Source organism: Cupressus sempervirens, chromosome 5 (assembly GCF_028749045.1).
Source record: "Cupressus sempervirens isolate cs-2001-9-10 chromosome 5, ASM2874904v1, whole genome shotgun sequence".
In the NCBI taxonomy this organism is placed as follows: Eukaryota; Viridiplantae; Streptophyta; class Pinopsida; order Cupressales; family Cupressaceae; genus Cupressus; species Cupressus sempervirens.
The window spans coordinates 907,235,179-907,254,543 of record NC_143122.1 but is presented as its reverse complement, the minus strand read 5'-3'; the positions used below and the strand labels follow the sequence as shown (position 1 = coordinate 907,254,543).

The window sequence follows — 19,365 nt, the reverse complement described above, 5'->3', positions numbered from 1 at the left end:
GTAATTTTATTTATTTTATTAATATTATCCATAAGGCTTCAACCGTTTACCAATAAAAAATAAAAAAATAAAAAAAATAAAATAAAAAAAATCCATAATATACTTAAAAACATACCATAAGATATGAGATTAAGACCAACTTCTCCTAAATGGTTTTATTTTAACTGTTTTTAACTTCACTCGAAGTATTTACAATATTATCTTCTTTTGATAATCGACTGATTCAATAGACATAATGATCATGACTATGGAAGTATATAAATAGGTAAGCATAAATAGCAAGAAAGATAATGACATCTAGTATTATTGTTTTGAAAATGCTAATTCCAAGAGAGACCACAAATGATGCAAGAACTAGAGCATTCAACCACATTAAGGAATCTTCAAGAAATTTGGTATGGGATATCAAAGTACAGATTCATTGATAATATCTATGTGAAGGCAAAATGAAAACTGTAATTGGAAGATATTTGCCTAATGTAATTTTAATTTAATGTACAAAACAAGGGTACTCCCTTGTATTCCTAGGTAACAAAATATATAATTGCTAGCATGGTTTTGCCCATGTTCATCACATCTGTATCAAGCGGTATGCCCTTGGTGATTTTTTGTAAAATAACAAGACTCTGGTCCTAGGCAACACAAGAGGTTTTTCTTCCCTCCATTCTTTTCCTCCATTGCTTACACCTAAATGGAGGATGATGCAAATCACTTTAATAATAGATTTAATAAAAACCAAGGCTTATAACATTTATTGATAAAAATATTATAATTTTTAAAAAACTAAATTAAAACTATAAGATGTAGTCAAATTTTAAATTTCTTGTAAATATCTAATTGCATATTAAATAGAATTTTATTCATAAGATATAATAAACTTATTAAGTTAAAATTTAAAATATATTTTAATTTATTATTATTAAATTAGGCAATTGCCACTTTGAACTTTTCATTTTTTTTTAACCATAGCCCCTAATTCTTCCCAACTTTCCATTGACAATAAATATTCTCCCCACTCCAAACCTTACTCAGAGCGGACGGACGTATCTCGGCTGGTTGGAGATTTCATGCTTATAATATGAGAGTTCAGGCGTACTAGGCTCACTACTGACCTCCAGCGCAGAGGAATAATTTTCTTTTTTCCTTATTCCTTTTAAAGCGTTTGGAAATTCTTATATGCCGTTGCTGCTTGCATGCTTTCTAGGATCTCATAGGTTTTGCTTCATTTCAATAAGGAGTCCACAGCTCTGAGGCCAATGGAGACAATTTGGAAGCCGTGCGATTCGATCCTGAGTCGATCAAAAAATATAATGCGTGTACCTTCTTCACGGAGGACAAATAATGCCTCTCGTAAGCGTGGCTTCCATGGGTTTTCAGGCAGCAGATGTTTGGGTGAACAAATGTTGCCTGCCTTAAAAGGTAAGCTTGCAAATTTCGCATCAGGTCATGCATACATTTATGCTATGTACACTCTCACAAATGTATGTACACAGATACGCACGTGTTTTTATTCTGCCTTCCAAGAAATGGCCGTTCTCCATACTCTTGAGCATATGTAGCTATATTACACATATTTTCAAACGTTTGTGTTACCGCTACACTCTGAGTATGTAGCTATGTGTGCTCTGCATAAATACATGTACATATAGGGGTTGTTTTTTCTTTGGAAAAATTGCTTTGGCAAAAGAGATGACCGTTATAGACACTTTGGGTATGTCGCTAATATATTCTATAAACATTTGGTCTATGCTCAAAATTATGTGCATAGATTAGACAAGTTATTTTCTGTTTTTTTTGGCCAAAAAAAGATGACCGTTACTGATAGTTTGACGGTGTCGCTATCTACACACATATCTACAAACATTTACGCAATAAAACACACAAACGTCTACTTAGGTTTATGGTCTGTTGTGTGAGACATGGCTCTGACTGAGAGTTTGAATATGTCGCAGCTTCTGCCAAAGAAAAAGCACAGTCGAGGACGAATGCAGAGCGAAAATCTATTGTGGCTGAAGCAGTGGTTGCGGGCAAACAACAGGTAAGCCTCTATGCTTATTATCATGAAATGATATGATTTTTACAATTTGCCTTCAGATACGATGCTAATAAACAGTCTACTGAATCACAAATCTGCAATCTGCAAGAGCACCATCTAAGTGTAGCTGTGTCGTTTAGTTTTATTGATAAATGGAAGCATTAGTTTAATCGTAGATAGTTTTCGGAGTTTTTATTTCTTTTATTAACATAAGTTTTAGTGTTGGATCCAAAGATCGTAGATCACCTGTTCATTGAACTGCAGGGAATTACCAAAGAAACTGTTGGAGCTGTGGGAATAGGTGTCCCTGAAATCATGCATTTTTACCGCCTTCCATTTCTAGCTGATAATGCTGCAGCTGAGCTTCTTAAGCGGGTGTGGTTGCTATTTATCTTTATTTGGGTGAAGGTGGAACTAATTTGTTTGCCTTGATTGCTGCAAATTCTGTTCAGAAATTCAAATATATAATTTGATCTTTCAGGTTCAAGCGAAGATTTCTTCTGATATTGTAGAAATAAAGACTGAACAGGTTTGCTAATTATTTCTTGCTTCCTTCTTTCTCTGTTCTAAGCTAATCCTTCACAATAAAATAAATTATTTTTCTTATTCAAGTTTAAGCTATTTATTAAATCTGAAAGCTACAAGAATTCAGGGTCTGAACTTTACAGTGAACTATTTTCTTATTTGCAGTGTTTCAATGTGGGTCTGACTTCCCAGTTGTCAAGTGATAAGCTTGAAATACTAAAATGGCTACTTAAAGAGACATACGAACCTGAAAAGCTGCAGTCTCAAAGCTTGTTGGATATAAAAAGTGCAAGTAAGTTGCCCGCTGCTATTTAGGAAGGAAAACGCTGAAGTATTATTTACATGTTTATAAAGAAGCATACACTTTGCTATTGTGATTACTTGTAACAATAATATTATTATACATTGATTAATATAAATGGTATGTTGATTAGCATGGTTAACGACTTTTTTCTATTCATTATTATATATAAGCATAACAAGGATCAATGTAGCATGAGTTTACGGATACAATTTACAAAATAGAGTCTTCTGCACTATGGAGGAACATACGTAGAAAGTATCAAACAATAAGAGTTCAGTATATATCCTATAATCAAAAACAGGATAAGGAAACTGATTTATAACTCATTTCTCTCTCTATCCACCCATGTGGTCCAGCCATTGGGACCTTCCATCCATTTGAGAATCTTATCATTCTGAATAAAGGCACTGTAGAGGTGTGCAATAATGGGTGCTCTCTGTTATGGCATTTTCTTGAGGTGTATTCGCAGTTGGCATTGACTGTTTGTGGTATTGATCAGCAAGTTGGTTTCCCTCGTGACAAACAAATAAAAAGTGTGGAGCTTTTGTTTGTCATGCGCTTGGAAGGATGAATTAATTATGTGAAGTCATGCATGATTTTATTTGGCTTCCCACTTTTCCATGTTGGAAGCATTATTTGCAAATCAGAAACAGATACAACCCCTGTATATACATTTTACAAGATGCGTTAAAATACAGAGATCATTTCCAGAATGTAAGGGCAGAGCTCACATTCATAAGATTCCCACATTCAAAGCAAAGGGTTGAAGCATGGATAAAGTCATTTAATCAAAAGCGAAGCCAAGTTGCATGTGTATACAAAAAGGAGTTGATGTCAAGTCAAGAAGTTAGTCTTGACCAAAGCTATGTCACACTTGGATATTTTCCCTTATACAAAGCACCTCAGTAACAATTTTATTATCCAGCAGCAAATCATTAATGGCAATAATGACGATGTAATGGTTTGAGTGTTGGACAGATTTGGCATAGGATTGAAGATATTTGTTTGATGATCATAATAAGCAGCTCAGCCCATGGCATTCTGTCAAATATATAGAATTGCTTATGAAATGATTCAGTCACAGGATTACTGTTTCCTTGTCTCCGTCCAAGCAATGTCCTATTTTAGATTTGGAGAGAATAAAAGACCCCATTCCAGGAGTGTCCTGAAGCACGTCTGAAAGTTCAGGCTGGAAATAAGAGGCATCACCACACTGAACGTGGTTGAAACCCGAGGATGGAATCAGATCCTTTGACTGTTTTCAGTAAGGAATTTATGTGAAAAAACAACACCATCACACAGCGTCAGTTATGCCTGGGATTCGCACTCCTGCTATTTGCAATTTTTAAAAAAATGAAGTTGCCAAGAACGTGAGGGAATCTTCCATTCTTTCGCATCGAAGAGGATTGGAGGCTATCTGCAAATGAAGTCATATCACGACTCAGCACAAACTCAGATTTCCTTTTGTATCACTGGAATGCAGAGATAATGACAAAATACCATCTGCAGATGATTTAAAACTGACAAAAAATCCTTATAGTTTGGAGTCACGAAATGCCTGGGCCAAATGTGTTATGTTACTGGGAGGATATAAACAGTGAACGTGCATGGGAAATCAAAAGACCTATGCGAATTGGAACAAAGCTCATGTATGAAACGTGCATTCAATCTGATAGCGTCCTTTGGCATCGCATGGGAGTAACAAAGAACAAGTCGCAGGCGGTAATCCTTAGATTGAGCCATTCCTATGCCTCAGCAATTAAGCACTTCCAATCTAGAATCACGGTTTGATGGAATGTGAGCGGAATTCATTTGACGAAGTCTGGATAGGCCAGAAGCATTGACATGTACGCGGGGAAGGAAATATTTGAGCCCAGTTGACCTTTATAAAAAAAAGGGAAGAGAGAAAACATAATACGCAAAACAATATAACTCTTAGCCATATTAAATCAGGATTATCTCAGGGTTAAATATTCAGTTAATTGTTATGAAGGGGTGTGATTGTTAGAAGAGTAACCGATGCCTTTAGGTGTTTTATAAATATGTAATGAGAAAATCTTCAAGAGACAACATTCATCTTTCCATACTTGAACTTTTCTTAGCCTGTCTTACGATATATTATTTTGTCATCGGCAGAAGAGTGATTGAACCAAGCAATTGGATGGTGGATTTTTGAGTAAATCTCATTCGATCTGGATAAATTTGTTGTAGATTGGTCATCCATGAAGAATGTCTACATATAATTTTTATTTTCCGGCAAAATCTGTAAGAAGAATTTATTTAATATATTTGCATTAGAGTTTAACTTGTTATTAATTGTGTCCTTTATAAATATCTTTTATTTGTTTTTCATAAATATTTTAATACTCAGGATAAGTGGACGGGATCATTATCGCATTTTAAATTCGATAAGCATAAATATTGTGAAATATTTTATTTGTTTCCATATTTATGTCTAATTTGTCTCTGTAAGAGTTAAAGTGCATTTTAGACTTATTTAAAATTGCATTTAAATAATTGATCCTTCACGTCTGAATATTAAAATTACCTATAATTTGGATATATTAGATTTCATAAAGTTGTACGTTTCAGTCGATAATTTTTGACTCTATTGCCCATCTAATTAGGCACTGGTCTTTTGCTCCTAATTCATAATCCATATGCTGGCAATTGCTTGAATTCTTGCCTTTGAGAAATTGATATATTCATATATTGCATTTTAAAACGTTGTCTCCATCATTTACTTTTGTTCTCAGTTCATAAATCTCAAGTTTAAAGTTTTCCTATATTTCTTGCCATTTGGAAAATATTTATTGTGTGTGTGCTCTGATTGATCTGTTTTAAGTGTCTTGGATCTAAGTGTTTCATCCAAGATTAGGTGCACCCGCCTCGGTCTTGCAGAGCCGAAAGCGCAGGGGATTTAGATCACATCGATTGATCCCGTCAAGTTGGCCTTAACTAGTTGGATATCCCAGCATCGAGCAGGCAAGGCTCGTAGGATTCCAATCTGCAGTTTTGGGAACCAACAGATTGGCGACTCTACTGGGGAAGTTGCAAGTAAGGTTTACGTACTCCAGGACCAGTTTAGAGTTTCATTTCAGGCAAAAGCCTAGAGGTGAGATTTCTGATTTCGTTTTCTTTCACTTAGATATAGATATGTTAGTAAGTTTTCTTTTGTTTCCATTCGTCATTTATAATTTTCAGATTCATATTTTTAATCATTATTGTGATAAAATTTACAAATCTTTTCTAAATTTTCAAAGCTGTGCTCAAAAGTCTTAAAGTTTTGGCTAAAATTTTCATTTTATAAATCAACAACTAAAAGGAGATCTCTTTCCTTACTTTCAGAAAATTGTTTTTCAAGTTATTGGCATAAAGCTCTGCTGGATATAGAACCCAAATTTTCATTTCTTTGTAGAAATTGGCGACTCTATTGTTTAATTTTGCAAGTGTATGTGGGGTAGAAGATCGGTAAATCCCCAGCCTAAAAGACTTGTGCAACTCACTTTTGAAAAGAAGCCAAGGAATAAGAAAGGCAATAATCAAAAGGCAAAGATGTTTTATACAGGACATAGAAATTTTCAGGAAAGAGCTAATAAACAACCTGAAGTTTGTGAATCAAGCCATAATAGCCCAGAAAATGAAGAAGAAAACCCGTTCTTTCATATTCCTAAAATTGATGAAGAGCCTCAATGTGAAGTAACTCGTATAGAAGACGATGATGAACAAGAACAAATAATGCAGTGGGGCATGGCAATAAGGAAAACGGCTGAAACTACGAATGGAAATAGCGCAATATTGGCAAAAGCGTTAAAAATGCAGCCGGATGATATCCTAACGAAAATAGGAATGTCTAAAGACCTTATTACTTCCCCACCTAAAACTCCTAATGAACAAAGATCAGATAAGTGGAGGGAAGAAAAATCGGATCAAAATACTCCGCCTAGGTATAATCCGCCTCACAGGAAAAATTTGGAGACACAATATGCTACTAATCATGATAATCCGCTATTTGAGAATAGAAGAGAGAGAAATCAAGATAACAATTTTAATAGATATAATAATCAGCGAACATGGAACAATGGACAAAATAATAGGGGAATTCAGCAAAATAGTGGGAATACTAGACAGCCTTATGGTGCAAATCAAAATAACAATAATCAAAACCGTCAGGGATATGTGGCTCAAAATCAAGGCAATAGAAACCAAGTGATGCGGCAACCTATGGCAATCGAACGCTATAGGCAGCTTGATTTCATTGGGATTCAAGGATATCCGAATCCTATTTCAAATGATTTGAGGAATGCCATCCCAAAATTTTCAGGAAATGGAACAGAATCAGCTGAAAGACATGTTATCAACCTGAAAAATGTGATTGAAGATTTTGAAGAAGAACATGAAGATGTGTTCATGAAATTGTTTGTTCAATCATTAACTGATGACGCTGCAGAATGGTATAGAAGTTTGCCAGATAGATCAATTTCTGGCTGGTGTAATTTTGCAGATCAATTCATTGAGCAATTCGGGGATCACACTGATACATCTTTCGCGTCACATGAATTGACTAACATTAAGAAGAATTCAAATGAATCATTGTCAGAGTTCAACAAAAGATTCAATAAAGTCCTTAATAGAATTCCAAGAGAAACTAGGCCCGTAGATTCATTCTTGATTGATTTTTATTTAAGTGCCTTTGATAGCAAAACTCACTATGAAATAAGATCTCATAGGCCTTCCTCGCTACCCCAAGCTTTCAAGGTTGCCATGACTATTGAAAATGATAGGAAGGCCGCAGGAAGAGTTAATAAGAGGGATGATTCAAAATTGTATAACCCAAAGAATCCTAAGAAGGACGAATTTAAAGAAATAATGGATATGTTGAAAGAGATAAAAGTAAAAAATGAGAAGCCACCCTTTAATAAAAATAACAGAGTAAGATTACATGATATGCCTTATAACACAAACTGGAAGGATGGAAAACCAGAGAGATCAACTCATGCTAAAGATACACCTGATCCCTTAAAAAAGGTGAATATTGTTGATGATGGCCCATGGTGCGATGCGTGTAGGCTGCCCCACGATCCTAATCATTGTATTGTTGCGCAAGCTATTTTTGAAGAGGGAAATCAGGAAAGTGAAGAACAACCCGTCGTCAACACAATATCGTCTGAACCAATATGGGGAAGGGATGAAGATGATTCTGGGGATGAAGATCAGAATGCTGATTATTATTACAGAGGCTTTAACCAGCAGCAATGTACTCAACAAGTCTTTTCAAATGAAGAAGATAATCCTACTCTTCGTAGGTTAACACCAGAAGAAAGAAGAGCTTATACTATTGCCGCAGTTGAGCACGCTAAACATACATACCAGAGAAGGAACAAAGATAATAATACTGATCAAGGAACTCCTGCTGGTATATTTGTAAGGAATCAGCAGCATATTGACGCATCTAAGAAGCCTGAAAATCAAGCTCAAACCAAACAGAAGGAAGGTAACCAAACTTATAGAATGACCAAGCAACCAATTGTGCAGACTCATGGTAAGAAAATATCCGATTGTCATAGTTTTATGAGTCATGCTTTATCTCAATTAAAGATTACTGTGCCACTAATGGATATGATGAAATTTGTTGATTACAGGCATGAAACGGTGAAGATATTGTCTAATGTGCAAGATATTAACAATAAGGATGATGATAAAAGTAATGAAGAAACGCCCCTTGTATATCTAGGAACAACACTAAATAAAAGGGCAAATCAAGTAGATCCATTCTATTTAACATTATTGATAAACAATAAATTGGTAAAAAATTGTATGATTGATTCTGGCGCAGCAGTCAATATTATGTTTGTTGATGTAATGAAGGAAATAGGACTAAAAGTTGATACCCCTTATGGAAAGTGTTATGCAATGGATAACAGATCTGTACTAGTAGTTGGAATAATTAAAAATGTTGAATTTCGTTTTCCATCGTTTCCGCATATATCATACAGAACTGACATTACAGTAGTTGAAATATCAGCAAGTTATGGTATGTTGTTATCTAGGCAATGGTCAAATTTGGTTGGAGGTCATGTGTAGTTAGATATGTCTTATGCTACTATTCTTGTTGGAAGCAAGGAAATACGAATCGAAAGGGAACCTCAGTCATACTATTTGGTTGAAGATTACATTTCGGATCCCGAGGTAAATTTTTGCCATTCGGACATGGACAACTTCCAAGTAAGCATAACCAAACCTACTTCTAAGATTGTCGATCCAATTTCAATCTATGTAAGAGAAAATTGTAATGATGTTTGGCAAATGTTTTTTGATGGCGCATGTAGTAAGGAAGGAAATGGGGCTGGCGTTATTTTTGTTTCGCCATCAAGTAAAACTTTTAAATTTTCTTTCTTACTGAATTTTGAATGCACTAATAATATTGCTGAGTATGAGGCATTAGTCATTGGTCTTGGTATTGCTAAAGCCTATAGGATTAAAATGCTCGCTGTTTTAGGGGATTCAGATTTAATTGTTTCACAAATTAGGCATAAATTTTCAACTAGGAACTCGAGATTAAAACAATATCGGAACCATGTATGGGATTTGATAGAATTCTTTGATGCCTTTTCAATTAAATGGGTCGATAGATCAACCAATTACTTAGCTGATATAATGGCTAATCTGGCTATTAGGCAAATGGATATCCCATTTGATGAAGTTATTCAGGTTGAAATGAAAAATAGACCTTCTATACCAGACAATGTTCAAAACTGGCAAGTTTTTGAGGACGATAATGATATCATCAAATTTTTGACTTGCCAAGAAGACTATGAAAATCAATTTATTGATTGGAATGGATACATAGAAGAAGAAGACGGTAAGGAAACATTGTTCGGAAAAGAAATAATGCAATTAAAAACCAATAAAATACCAAAAGGTCTTGTTTCTTTAGAACAAATCTTCGACGAAAAGGAAAGTCCAAAAAATAGCAAATCTACCAAGATCCAAAATGAAATTGAGGAAATAAATTTGGGAAGTGAAAGTTCTCCCAAAAGGGTTTACATAGGGAAGAAGTTGTCATCAAAAATAAGGACTGACTTAATTGCTTTATTAAGAAAATATAGACACGTCTTCGCTTGGAGCTATGATGAACTTAAAGTGTATAGGGAAGATTTGTTTCAGCATGAAATACCTCTTAAACTAGATGCCAAACCATTTAGACAAAGACAACGTCCGATAAATCCAACATTAGCTCCAAAAATGAAAGATGAATTCATCAAATTAAGAGACGCCGGAATTATAAAACCTATAAGGCATTCTACATGGGTTTCGAATTTAGTCCCAGTTAGAAAGAAGAATGGAGATATATGGCTATGTATAGATTTTAGAAACTTGAATATATCTTCCCTCAAGGACAATTATGCATTACCTAACATGGAGATTTTATTGCAAAAGGTAACTGGAAATGAATTGATATCCATGATGGATGGATTCTCGGGTTATAATCAAGTCAAAGTAAAAGAATCCGAACAATACAAGACTGCTTTTACCACACCCTGGGGTACCTATGTCTATGTTAGGATGCCTTTTGGGTTAACAAATGCAGGCGCTACCTTTCAAAGGGCGATGGATGTTGCTTTCGATGGATTGATTGACTTGATCATGGTTGTCTACCAAGATGACCTTACTGCTTATTCAAAGAAAGCAGCAGACCATTGTAAGCATTTAGAAAAGATCTTCATAAGGGCCCTTGAATTTGGCATCTCTTTAAACCCTAAAAAATGTCAATTTGGGGTGACTGAAGGGAAATTGTTGGGTCATATCGTCTCCAAGGATGGGGTTAGAATTGACCTCGAATGGGTAGCAGCCATTGATAACATTCAGATACCTAAAACGACTAGGGGAATTCAATCTTTCTTTGGGCAAATAAATTTTGTGAGAAGGTTCGTCTCTAATTTTGCTGAAATTGTTAAACCTATTTCTAAGATGCTTAAGAAGGGTGCTAAAATTGCTTGGGATAATGAAGCTATAGGGGCATTCTCTAAGATAAAGCAAGTTATAAAAGAAGCCCCAGTTCTAAAATCCCCTGATTTTAAGAAGCCGTTCCAGTTATTTTCATTTCCCTCTTATCATACCATAGCCGCGGTCATGCTACAAAGGAACGATGAAGGATACGAGCAACCAATTGCATTCTTTAGTAAGAGTTTACAAGCCGCTGAATTAAATTATGATATAAATGAAAAATAGGCTTATGCTTTGGTTAAGGCAGTTAAATCTTTTCGACCTTACCTAGTAGGGGCTGAAGTTATCGCCTATGTGCCAAATGCTGCCATTAAGGACATATTTAGACAATCTGAAACCACTGGAAGACGATGTCGTTGGATAAATCAGATCCAAGAGTTCAATATAGATATTCAGATTACTAAATTAATTAGAGGACAGGGTTTAGCTAAGCTTATGACAGAGTCAAATTTGGAGGCTGTGCATGTCAACCAAATTAGTGATGAACATGCTAAAGTTAGTATTGGGAGATGCTAAAGTTAGCATTTTCAAATTATGCAACTGTATTGTGCTAAAAGGCTGATGCTCTATGAGTAGATCCAACAAAGAATACCAATAAGAGATAAAGGTTTCCAATATGATGATAGATGAAGTGAGTTTGATTCCCATAATACACCCTTGCATATTGAAGGGATTGTATCTCTTCATGTTTGATGAGATGCATCTTTTCCCGATTGCCCTTCTTCATAATCAATATCAGTTAGTCTATAGTTGCTGTTCTTTTTGACTAGTCTGATCACTGTCATTAACGATGGTTAACATTAAGAGATGATCAATTAGTCTTTTACTTGTCTAATCAATATTATCAATTGATGTTTGACATTAGTTAATGTTTGTGTAATCACTGCCACTTATCTTAATGATTATTAACAAATCCCTTGTTTATCAATTTGCTATCATTGTTGGTGTACATGATTAATCACCTGATTAGTCATGTTCTCCCTTGAATTGTTTTTGCTAACCTCAAGTCGTTGCTTCTTCCATGATTAGTATCAATGTCATCACTTTCTCCTAATATAAATGCCTCAGTTGATTTGATTACTAATCAGTGATCTGCACATCGTATTATTATGTTTGATATCTTCGAAGACTAATCGCTATAAATTAGCATCTAACCATAATATACGTTGCTCTATTGGTGTTGAACTCGACAAAGATCCTCTTGCATGTAGTTGCGTTGGTCCTTCGCTCCACCTTCTCCTTTAATGCAATCTGATGGTGTATGTTATATCCTCCACGTCCTTCGATAGCTATATGTATACATGTTACTTGGATTGGTGGCTAATAGTCACGTCCCTTAATAATCAATTTATTATAGTTATGTTATAATATATTATCTTATATATTGCTATATAATATTTAAATATTAGACTATTTACTTTTATACTTATATATCCGTATTGAACTTATATTAGTTGTTGTACCATATTTATTAATAGATATAATATTATATCGATTAATCAATTCATTATCATTAGTTATTAATAGTATCTATATTCAAATGTGATAATAGTTAGATATATTATCATCTTTATAATGTAATTATAACATTTATTTATTCTTAAATCTTGATATTATTATTATGAATAATAATAATTTATATTATTATGAATAATAATAATTTATATTATTATGAATAATACAAATGATTAAGTAAAATAAATAGATCATAAATATTTATGTATATAGTTTATCAATATTATTTCTTTTTTGAATAATTGATAATAGAATTATTATTATTATATTTTATATTGTCAAATATATCACTATTATATAATAGGTTATAGTATTATTATTATTAATTATTATCATTATATAATATGTTATTTGAATATTCATAAATCCTTTTAATTTGGGCTCATGACATCTAATTGAAGTTTCCAACAGACAATACGTCTTGTAGTCACAAATACTTCAGAACATTTTGCTACTACTGAGACCCTCCTTGGATTTGTAGAATATCAATGACCAAGTGTAGCCAGGAAAAAAAGGAGAATGATTTCTTGGTGTGAGATTAGAGCTTGGCACAAACTCTTCCATTGACCCTCCCAAAATTGGCAAAATCGCTGACCATAAATCATCATAAAATCATCCAACCAGATATTGGATATTAGAGCTATCCTTCCTTGGAAACTAAGGTACATTGAGAATAGTTGCAAAACCCTTCAAACTATTGCGGATGAGTAGAATATGCCCCGAAACAAACTACAAGATACTATGGCTTGAAACAATAAAAAACCTAAAATAGCACCCAAACATGATTTTGAGGTGAAAAATTAATCAAAAGCAAAGAGAAGCAACGATATGGATCAAAGAATATGGAACTCTTTTTTTTTTTTGATCGGTAAACAGCCAAGGCCTTGATTATTTTATTAATAACAGAGAAAAAGTACATCAGCTATCTCCGTTCAAACAGGCACTAGTAGGAAAGAATGGAGAAGAAAACCTCTAGTCTAGCCTGGGACAAAACATCCTTTATTATTACAGCTTAAAAGGGGCATACCCCAGTCAAAACATCTAATTTACAATATCAAATATGATTTACAGAAATAGGTCAAGGAGCTCAGAATAATTACATAAATTCATAAATAATTGGAACATATACTTTGGCAGGAGCTGCAATGTAGCTTCAAATAGGTACACATTTGCCTTGTGCTGACTTCTTCCCAATCTGCTAAAAGTATTTAATCCTCTCTATAATCTACTCAATAAAACATGTTAGTAACAATAATAACTTTATAATTAATAGCATCCTTTCGTCGTCACCAAATAATCCTAGTCTGAAAACCTTTCAAAAACCAACCCTAATCAGCTGACTACCTTGCTAAATAAAGATAGAGAAATAAATATTATCTAACAACCAAAATAATTAATCTCCTGATCATAGCATATAAACCACTATAGTCAAGATAATCAAATTAATAATATGCTAATAATCTGCCATGTGACAAGAGATTACTGATACAAGCTCCTGACCAAGGAGATACCCATCATGGTCTCAAGCCTATTTAATACAGCAAGAGAAGACACACTTCAGATACTTAATCAGATCTAAATCGGTGCACCAATGGTGATAATTTCAATGTTACAGACCAGCGAACTTTATCTCTGTCATAGATATCACATCCTAATTTTAACTCACCCAAACATTCATAGCAGCCTAACCATCGGGGCCACACAATATTGCAGAATCTCTGGCTCATTGAGTTAATATCATACCATCTCTATTGAACTGAATAGCAAAATGAAGAGTTTCCACAAATTTCCAAACAGCAAACTAAGCCATATAATACTAATCTAGAACTGCCCCAATCAATGAGGATGTTCTCTGGCTTATTTGATTAATTACCCATATCCATAAAACAGAATAACTAAATTACGAATCTCAATTAGTCATTCAAACAGAAAACTCAGTCACAAATGCTAATTAGATCCCCAATCAAGGAGACAGCATAATAAACGACATTGGAAGCCCATATGTGGGATGAAATTAACTAGTGAAGAATCTTCTCCAAATAGTATGAATCCAAAAGACTGAAATCAACATACAGCCAACTGCCATCTACAGCTATCAAGTAAAAGTTTTGTCGAGATAAATCTAGTGAAATTACAGAATAGAACAAGGAGCCCGAACCGTAGGGCTAACTACAACAGGATTACCACACATCCAGATAAAGTATTTAATAATATGTAGCCAGTCTCATAAACCCTCATCAGCCGTTATAGAAACGAGAGCTAACAAAATTAACATAGCCCACATCAGCTATCCAGATACTAAACAACTAAATCTCAATCAAGATAACCAAACAAATATGAGATCAACACATATCATAATACATTAATAGAGCTATCTATAGCACCATTAAGCAAATTGTCCTTACAATATGTATTTGAAAATAGAGGAGCTAGTGTCCCATACAGCAATATAAACATCAATCATCCTATCACATAGTGCCTACTAAATACAGTGAGTTATATAGTTTTATACAAACCAAAACATAGTATAGGCTATACAGAAAACGCCAACCCTAACTTCATATTAGTCCAAACGATACAAAATTCAAACATATTATTTGACTGAATCAACAAAATTCCTTACTTCCAGTATACCATTATGACATCAGAGATGTCATTAGGATTTTCTACATGAAAGTTAGGGGGAAATTCGAAATCAAATGTGGCCCTACTTGTCTTTTCCGCGTTTGGAGTGCAGAACTTTAGGGCTTCTAGATCCTCAAATGTAACCCCTGGCTAGATGTAAGCATTAAATGCTTTCAGGTAATTGAATAACCGATCCTTATTTTCCTCTTCCACAATGCCCCTCCAATGGAGAAGGAATTGGATACTGGTCTCCATTTTGGGCCATACTCTGTAAAAGGCGTAATTTTCCCGAATAACCAAGGATGGACGGCCTAAAGCAACTTCCAGTTCTGGTGATCCTGGCGGGAGCTCCATGTATCTCTCTGGCACTGGAATCCTCAGCTTTTCCTCAATACTGCAAACCGCTTGTTCTAACCCCTTCCTCCACGTAGGGTCGAAGATATTGCAGCAGAGACCGATGATAGCATTAGAATTCACCTTTGCCCTTGCCATACATCCAATGAAGGAACCAATTATGTCGCTGTTGGTTCTCCATGTATACTTATAATTGAAGACATCCTCCCCAATTACTCTGCTCATTGTGATTCTTGACATGTCGTCCATAGGATTCATAATTCAATTCCAACGTTTAGGTTGACGTTGCCACAAAATGCCATGGTGCGGAATTCTGAAGTATGGAAAACATAGACATTCAAATCCATACTCAACGAACTCAATCAAACAAAGAACAGAGAAAATGACCTCAATAAAAGGCAAAAAGAACTCTCTAGAAATCCAGCCTGTCATGACCTAATCTTGCTGACGATTGTAAACCTAATCACGGGGGAATTCTATATTGCTAATACCAAAACCACGAAATCTCATAACAAGGATTGAAAGGCAGAGATTAAGCCACTACTTGAAATGATGGGGAAAGGATATGAATATCTCATATCCTAATCCCGAAGCATCGACATAGAAAGCATATAAGAACAAAACCAAAGGGGCACCTCCCCATACCAAGGCCGAAAATAAATGAATTAAAAGAACATAAAATAGGAGATAATAAACCTAAAATAAGGAAAGTGGATACAAGCCCTATGAGGTCTAACTCAGTAGGAGGAAATGTGCACTATACATCATTATAAACCTGAAAATTAACCTCGTTTGCTCCTTTGTTTGCTAACCAATCCGCTTTCTGATTGCCTTCTCAGAAAATATGGCAGATTTGAATATCCTCGAAATGGTCTAAAAGACTGAGGACTTCGCCTAATTTTGAATTCAAGACCCAATTGGGGGTAACACGCTTCCTAACTGCATTAAGGATAATCTGAGAGTCACCTTCTATAATGACCCTAGTCAATCCTAAATCAATGCATAATTGCAAGCCTTTGTCCAATGCTTCTAGTTCTGCCAGGTTATTAGAGGTAGGAGGAATAGACATAGCTTTCTTCGCTACCCACTTACCAGTATCATTGTTAATGATACAACCTATTCCTGCCGCACCAGGATTACCTCTAGCTGCTCTGTCAAAATTGAGTTTAAACCATCCATATGGGGGAGGTTCCCATTTGCACCTAGCCCTATTCTCCTTGCTCTTCTTAAGATATACAAGAGGCGGGTTAATCAAATTGGACCAATTCTTTTTCATGAGACCATCCCAAACAGAGAAAGATCCTTCCTCTTTCATGGATTTCCTAAGATGGGAATTAATCAATTCCTCTATGCTAGCCTCAATTTTTAATAGCTCTTCTACTTTCATTTCGGTTTCACGAACAATACGACAGTTTCTCTCCTTCTAGATCTCCCATGCCACAATAGAGGGGCATATATTCCATAGTTTATTATATACTCCTTTTACCAAGCTTGTGGGCCAGGCTTTAAGGAGATCTAGGAATGATTTCGGATTGGTATTGACCACCCTAACTTGAGTTTAAGCTAATCCCAACAAGCCTGGGCAAAAGGACATCTATATAAAAGATGATCCATATCCTTATTGTTATGTTTACATACCACACACCAAGATGGACCTATAACACCAAATTTGGATAATCTATCAGCTATCAAGATTCTATTTTGGAATGCAAGCCATAAAAAAAAGCCATCCTTAGGGAGACAAGCCACATCCCAACAAAGTTTGAGAGGTATATCCACTTTACTCCAACTTTGAGAATGGATCAATGCTTTATATCCATTTTTCACACTGTACTTTCCATCGTTTGATCCAGCCCAAATAAGTTCATCTTTCCTTTCCGATTGCTTAATCTTCCTATCCGACAAAATCTTCTCATAAGCCTCAACATATACAGTGTCTATCCCCAACCTTCCAAAGATCTCCAAACCCATTGATAGGAACCTTCCGAATAAATTTTAGTCTTATAATTCTTAACTTTATCACCCCATAATGAGACCAGTTTATCTTTGATATCCTTAGGGAAGGGACAAGAAGTAATCGAGGGGCATCCATCCCAGGAGTCCTCCCAAAATAAGGCTTTATCACCCAGACCCACATCCCAGGTGAGAAACTTGCAGACTAATTGCCTACATCTTGTCATAAAATTCCAGCACTCTGATCCTCTAGGCAGATTTTTCATTCTGAAAATTGACAAAGGGTCCTCTGGATTAAGATATTTGTTGTAAAATATCTTAACCCATTTATGGTCTCTTTCATTATAAAGATGCCAAATTAATTTCGCACCTAAAGCTTCATTTTGCCATTGAAGATTCTTAATCCCTAACCCCCCCCATATCCTTATGTGTACATATATTCTCCCATTTGATAAGCGCCAATTTTTTTATCTTCTTCACAATCTTTCCAAAGAAAATTTCTAAGTTTCGTTTCAAATTTCAAAAGCGAACTCTTAGAGAGGGGAAGACAGGAAAGAGGAAAGGTTGGAATGGCTGATAAGACATAACTAATTTTAGTAGTCTTTCTTGCCTTTGAGAGCCATTTATCTTTCCATCTACCTATCCTCGCGTCCAACTTGTCAAATGTCTTCCGCTAGACCGTATTAGATTTTGAACCCTTCTCTAGAGCAATACCCAAGTAATTGCACGGAAACTGCCCTTTTTTAAAACCCATTATCTTACAAATCTGATCTTCCATTTCTATTTTAGTATTTAAAAAATATATCTCAGATTTGAGTTCATTCACCTTTTGACCTAAAGCGTCCATATATGACTTAATAATGGCCTTAAGTTCCAATGCCTCTAACGTTGTACTCTTGCCTGGCAGAATCGTATCATCTGCGTATTGTTGATGCGTGATGTTAGGCATATTTCTAGTAACAGTGATACCAAAGATTTTCTGATTATGATAGGCATTTGATACAACTCTCCCAAAGGCTTCCGCCATAATGATAAAGAGGGAAGGAGATAACGGGTCTCCTTGTCTTATATTTCTTGATATTTCAAAAAAACCTTCGGGCGTCCCATTAATAAGAATAGAAATTTTGGGAGTGGAGATAAATTTAAAAACGAGATTAATCCATTGTTGGGAGAATCCAAAGGCTTCGAGGACCTTGCAGACAAAATGCCAATCAACCATATCATAGGCTTTTTGTATATCCAATTTCATAAACATGCATGCCTCTTTATTTTTTGAAGCAGAATGAATAGTTTTTTGAGTTGTAAGAATGCCATCCAGAATGGATCTACCAGGGACAAAACCTGTTTGTTCCTCAGAAATTAACTTCGGAAGAAAACCTTTAAGCCTATTTGCTAGAATCTTGGAGAAGATTTTATAAATTGTATTGCATAATGCGATAGGCCGGAGATCCCCTGGAGTCTTAGGCTCATTCTTTTTAGGGATCAGAGTGAGGAAGGAGTAGTTAATCTCTAATAGCAGAGCTCCTCCATTCCTTGAAGCTTCAATGGCTTTCCACAAATCTTCCCCAATAATATCCCAACATTTCTGAAAGAAGAAGACCTGAAAACCATCCGGACTTGGAGATTTATCCGGATTCATATTAAAAACTACTGATCTCACTTCTTCCAAAGTGATCGGTTTATTTAACACCTTATTATCCTCAGATGAAATTAATTTCGGGATGAATCTAAGTAATTTCGCTTGGGCCTCTCTATTTGATCCTTCGTAATTATTTAATATAACTTGAAAATGGGCTACGAAAGTATTTGCAATTTCTTTTGGTTTGTCAGATTGTATACCCAAGTGATTTTTAATACTAGTTATTTTGCTTTTTGACCTATTATATAGAGTGGAATTGTGAAAGAATTTCGTATTTAGATCTCCCTCATCTAGCCATTTTTCTCTCGTGATTTCTGTCTCCAAAATTTTTCTTCTTTGGATAGAATATCCTCCTGTCTAGCGAGGAGTTTTTTTTCTAACACAAAACTTTCATTGGTCATGCCTTTC

The 19,365-nt window shown here is 35.1% G+C and overlaps 1 protein-coding gene across 2 annotated transcripts in view; it reads left to right on the top strand.

Moving 5' to 3' along the window:
• The first annotated feature begins 1,030 nt into the window (after positions 1-1,030).
• Positions 1,031-19,365, top strand: part of LOC149558863 (putative phosphoribosylformylglycinamidine synthase, chloroplastic/mitochondrial) — a 300,036-nt gene continuing 281,701 nt past the window's right edge. Inside the window, exons 1-5 of one of the 2 annotated variants that reach the window (XM_089832878.1) lie at positions 1,031-1,419; positions 1,953-2,038; positions 2,300-2,410; positions 2,517-2,564; positions 2,726-2,852. In XM_089832878.1, coding sequence (XP_089689004.1) covers positions 1,257-1,419; positions 1,953-2,038; positions 2,300-2,410; positions 2,517-2,564; positions 2,726-2,852 — 535 coding nt within the window. In that variant the 5' untranslated portion in view covers positions 1,031-1,256. The remainder of the gene's footprint in view (positions 1,420-1,952; positions 2,039-2,299; positions 2,411-2,516; positions 2,565-2,725; positions 2,853-19,365) is intronic. The other variant, XR_016365078.1, reaches the window with a different exon arrangement.